Here is a 5713-nt window from a genome sequence, read left to right on the forward strand (position 1 = left end):
TTGGGTTGAGCGTGGCCCGGGTGGTGATTTTTTTATGGCAAGGAATGTTCAGGTGATTTAGGAGCACAGGGCCTTGCTCGGATGTGAGCAGGAAAAGAGTCACCGCTCTTTTTCTGCTCACATCGGGGTTAGGCCCCTGTTGAACCGTCACTAGAGACGAGGTGTTCATAAGCGGTACGTATTTTTAATATAGATATATTATAGTCATTTGGTGTGTAAGAATCATGGGATGGAAAGCATATCATCTCTACACTCTGACAACTAGGACGCATTGAGTCACTGAATGTCACTGTTTATTCGTCAAACGAGAACCAGCTATAAATGGCGTAGAAAAAAAGGAAAAGGCTGTCCGTGCGTACGTTTAAAATGACAGAACCACCATGATGGAAAAAGAAGCAGGGACCACACGCTCGTAGCTTATTCATAACGACCAGTGTCAATCTCAGCGCTTAGATCCGAAAAAAATTACTTGTTTGTCATATGGAAAGACATGTGCGGTGAATAGTTTTGTTATTTTATTATGACGGTCCGTCACTAGCCATCACTCCAAGACACAGAATGGACAAAACTCTGCTCTAAACAACCGCACCCTGTAATAATGATTTGGGTGATTGTTTACTGAACAGGATTCAGGTGACATGTACCTACGTCAGTCCTTACTACTCCCATGAGGTCATTCCCCCAAAGTAAACTTGCCGGAGCTTCGCCGGCGGAATCTACGTGAGTGATTTGTTTGAGTACAAGCTGCCTGCATCAATGCATCGCCCCCAACATGAAAGTGGCACAGCACTGTGATTGTTATGTCAACTGGAACAACATTGTAAGTCCTGTTCAGGGTTTTATGGTTATGACATAATTCACAAAGAGAGGAAACATATTTTGGGGCTAACCAGAAAAAGAGGACTTCGAAACGAGAACATCACGGAGCGACTCCTGGAAGACATTAGGTCGAATTAGAATGCAGGAATTACAACTCTTTCCCCTTTGGATAGGGCCACACAATTACGGTCTTTGTATGCAGCAAAGTGTTCGGATGACAGCCTGATGGTCTTTAATACGTGGACCAGTTGCTCAGGATTGGCATCCTGCGCGGGTACATGATACGCAGAAGCCGTCATTTTCATTCAAGGGATCCAAAATCCTGGGCCAAAAAACCTATTAGTCAAAGTTTGCCTGGTTATATAAACAGTAGCGACCTTCTCATGAATGGCGAATGCCAGTGTGTGGGTGTGCTTGGTGTACGAAGGAGGTTCACATGCGGCCTTATCTCAGGGAAACCTTGGGTTAATTGGCTTCTGGAATGTCCCCAGATGTCAGGCCGGTTTAAGGATGTTTCTGGCTCTGGGTGCATGGGAGAAGATTGGCAAATTACACAATACAAGGAACTTTATTTCCACACAACCGGGGCTGGTAATAATTGCTTTCGGCACAGCAACACTGTGTGCACAACAACCCAACCCCAGTAGATGCATGAACATATAGACCTTTATAACATTCCACTGGACAACACACAGGTAATACAATGGTAAACCAGATAAATACATGATGATTACCGCAAGGACAGTCAGTGCTTTGTCTCCCAGAGGTTCAGATTCAGGTTCTGATGGCAGTGGGAAGGATGCTATTGTGGAACCTTGTGGTTTCTGTCCTTAAAGGGGTGACATGATGTCACCAGTTGTGAGTGTGATTAGCCATTACAAGCCACTTACAAATCTGCCCTTCCCTGTGCCTTATAATATCACCCCTTTAAACACCTGTATCTTCTTCCTTAGGCGAGGGTCGGTAAGAGGTGCTGGGCTCGATGGGTGGGATCGACGTGACGTTTTCTTTCATGTTGCACCCACGCTTATTGGTTTTGCTGGGATATATCAGCACACAGAAGAGTACTTACAAGGACACTCGAATGAAACTGAGTTGAGGTTACATCATGGATCTGTTCATGACTGTATAGTTTGGGGTCGATAGTAACAGGGCACAGTCCCAATGGCGTGATTGGTGACGTGATGGGAGGGGACCTGTGGTCAGTCTGGTGGCGTTTCCGAGCGATGTAATGGGAATAGAGAACGGCAGGGCATTTCCAGCCAATAATCCACACACCATATTCCACTCGATTGTACACAACAAATTGCAATCGTCTGCCTCCTCTCCCGGCTTGCGTGCAAGTTATTGTTTCCTTATACTATGGTTACAAGCTCATTTGACATTTAACAATTGAAGCTTTCCTCTGGAACCTCTCTGGCAGAGGATGGAAGCTTTGACGCTGCAACAAGGGAGGTTATTCTCAGATGGGACACAAAAGAATGATGGATAGAAGTACATTATTATGAAAAACAGCAACTATCGCCCAAACTGTCTGAGGTAGTGTAGCGTTTCTGGGTATGGATGGGTTCACTGCTGTGTGACTTTAGACAACAGAGAGAGAGAAATAGAGAATAGTTAATAGTTAATTATCAGTGTCAAGAACATTGGTTTGTTGACACTGAAATGCGTGCCAGTGTTTATGAAACAGGGCTGTGTTATCGCAGAGAAGCCAACACTTTATGGGACCCACTACACTCCGTACCAAGAAGAGAGAGAAAAAAAATAGACAGAGTGATTGAGTTCCCAGTACAGTGAAAAGTAAACAGTGGCCAGGGTAAATAAGTGGAATGACACACACACACACACACACACACACACACACAGACACACACAGACACACACAAATACATGCACACACACACAAGGACAAGACATCAGGATCTATTCTTAGCGCTCTGACCTGCCTGCCTTCTCAGCTGGTTGCGTTGCCAGGGTTCAAGTTACCCCCCAGATCTAGGAGTCTATATGGTGTTGATCAAACAGGGCACCATGCTGGCAATCAATTTGACAGCATACAGCACAGCTGTCATTGGTGACTTTAATCAGGAAGTTCCTCGCATACATCCAAAACAAAGTTCCCTTACTGAAAAACAGGGCTCGCTTATTAAAACATGTTGAGCAGAATGCTGTACTTCTGAAACATTTGAGTATGGTTATACCAGGACACAAATATACATTCCATAATGCCGCCAGGGAGTATCAAGCTTAAAATAAGGCAGATGTATGAATTGATTTCATTCATAGAGTTCTTTTTACAAACACAGTAATCATTACTTTAAATCTTTAATACAAAAAGAGTTATAATAAAAGTGCAATTTACACATTTATGAGTGGTGGTGAATATCCAGACTGAATGGCTTACATATGGGGAAAACATTAAAACAACAAAGCCCTTACAGACAATAAAGGACTCTCTTATTCCACTTGGTAATGTGTCAATTGTAGGCTCATTGAATTTAATACCCTCGTAAAGGTTTGCAAAGGGTTGCAATACAAAAGTTAAGATATATTATCTCAGATAATAAAATATCTTATGACATAACAAATGTGGTCTTATAAACACATAACAATTGTATCTAGTAGGGTTAGAGTACATACCGAATAGTGCACCACATAAAGAGGGCAGTTGGCAAAGACAAAGGGGCAATCATGTACCAACAAGAGATTCTCATCTGAGTTTGGCTGAGATCTTGTAGTCTAGCGGCTTGAGTGTCAACCCATATGTGTAGTTCAAGTGCAGATCCTGACCAGGATTCTTCTCAAAGTGACACTGGTGGATCAGGATGGCCAGAAACAAAAAGAGCTCCACCTTGGCGATCTGGTCTCCGATGCAGCGCCTCTTTCCTGCCGAGAAGATCATGACGTTGTTGGTGAGGTCCTTGTCCAGGCGTCCGTCCTCATCCAGGAAGCGCGAGGGGTCGAAGATGTGTGGGTCCTTCCAGGTCAGCGGGTCGTGGTTCACTGACGACTGGTTGACAAACACCACCGTGTCCTTGAGGATGAGCAGGCCGTCCACGGTGACGTCCGACGTGGTGGAGTGGGGGATGGTGACGGGCACGAAGCTGATGTAGCGCATGGTCTCGTAGGTGAAGGCGTCCAGGTACGCCAGTGCGCTCCTGTCCTCCATCGTCGGCAGCCTGCCGCGCCCCACCTCCCGGTCGATGGTCTCCTGCAGCTGGGTCTGGATGGCCGGGTACTTGGCCAACAGCAGGCAGTTCCAGTGCAGCGCGGTGGAGATGGTGTCCAGGCCTGCCCCGATCAGGTCCGACACGGTGCTCTCTGTGTGGGCCTCCGTAAGCCCGGTGTTCCCCTCGGCCTCGATCACGCTGATGAAGGCGTCGCTCATGCCCCGTGTGACCTCAGGGTTAAACGACTCCCTGTCTGCCACAACCTTACTCTGGATGAAGTCGAAGTACTGCCGGTTCAGGTCCAGGAAATCCAGGAAGATGGTGCGGACTGGGTTTGGGAAGGACCGGAGCCAGGGCATGACGTCGACCAGGCTGCCGGCCCCCACCGTCTCGCCAAACTTCTCCACCCTCCCCAACAACGTTTTGAACTCCTCGTCATCGTGGCCGTAGCGTTTGCCAAAGCACAAGGCGCAGATCACATTGGCCGCCGCGACCGTCAGAGCATGGCCAGGGTTGAAGTATTGCCCCTCGGTACTGAGGCTGTGGAAGATTTCAACCAGTTCAGTGGCCTCGGCCACTATGTGTCCCTCAAAGGCTTTCTTGGTCTGACTGTTGGCCGAGGAGAAAGCCCTGATGGTGGACTGAGCAATCTTCCTGTGCATTTTCCACTGTTTGCTGTAGCTTGAAAAAGATATACTGTTCCCACCTGAGACCGCCTGGAAAGACACAAAGTCGGGTCTGCCCGCAAACTCGGTGCTGTGCTCCACCAGAGCCTCCCGGATCGCCTTGTCTCCGTTCAGAACCACGATGTCGTTGCCTCCCAGGCGTATCTGGTACACGTTGCCGTATTTCTTAGCCAGCCGGGAGAAGGTGATGTGGGGCATCTGGCCCAGCTGCATGGCATTGCCCACCACGGGCCAGGCGAACGGTCCTGGGAGTCTTCTCTTGAGCCTGAAGTTCTTGACCCACAGACAGGCTTCCAGACAGAAGAGGAAGACCAGGGTGGCGACCAGAGCAGGTTGGACCTGTCCGCTCCATTCCTTGATGATGCTGCTGCCGCCGCCTTCAGTTTCCAGTTGACCCATCTCGTGGGAGTTTTCTTTTCCTATCTAGGTTGTAAATACTCCACTGCACCCAAAGAAAACACACTTGACGCGATGCAACCTATTGGGAAGAGTGCATTTCAAGTGGCTCACAAACCCTGTGTTTTCCTTAAGCACACATTGAACCACAAAGAGAGTCTGTGCGTGTCCTTCTATATATCTTCATGAGCCCTTGAGAAAAAACACTCAATCTATGTCATGGTGTTCAATGACTCCTCCGCTGTCATCTGTCTCTGTCCTCCCACACTGCAGCTCGGCCGGCGCTGCCAGGGGGTGACCCTTCAGGTCAGGTCGCTGGTTGGTGGTGCTGGTGGTGCTGTTGCTGGCGGTGGTGGTGGTTCAGCGCGGCTCTCTTCCGATGACCACGTTAGTGAGAAGAATGCAGATCCAAGCCTTAACACCCTCATTTATAAGCGTTGCCATTGTGGGAGGGGTCAGTCGCGTAGGTTTTTTGACTATCTCCCCCCTCCCATTCTGACCACGCATTCTAAGAGACCATAGGAGTCCTAGCCTAGCCTACGTTAGCCCTGCATATCCCCCCCCCCCCCCCCCCCCCCAACAGGACTCCCCCGCACCCGCCCCCCCCAGGGATTTTATTGAGGGAGTGGAGAAAATGCAGCT

At 48.4% G+C, this 5713-nt stretch overlaps 1 protein-coding gene across 1 annotated transcript; it reads right to left on the reverse strand.

Annotated features, from left to right (window-relative positions):
- Nucleotides 1–2885: 2885 nt before the first annotated feature.
- Nucleotides 2886–5467, reverse strand: cyp1c2 (cytochrome P450, family 1, subfamily C, polypeptide 2). The gene has a single exon (XM_084481993.1). It carries the CDS (start codon nucleotides 5072–5074, stop codon nucleotides 3530–3532), a length of 1545 nt encoding a protein of 514 aa, XP_084338119.1. The 5' UTR covers nucleotides 5075–5467; the 3' UTR covers nucleotides 2886–3529.
- Between the last annotated feature and the right edge of the window lie 246 nt (nucleotides 5468–5713).

Source organism: Micromesistius poutassou (assembly GCF_964030765.1).
Source record: "Micromesistius poutassou genome assembly, chromosome: 17".
In the NCBI taxonomy this organism is placed as follows: domain Eukaryota; kingdom Metazoa; phylum Chordata; class Actinopteri; order Gadiformes; family Gadidae; genus Micromesistius; species Micromesistius poutassou.

Coding starts and splice junctions, on each gene's coding strand:
- cyp1c2 (XM_084481993.1), bottom strand. CDS start 5,074: ATGGGTCAACTGGAAACTGAAGGCGGCGGCAGCAGCATCATCAAGGAA.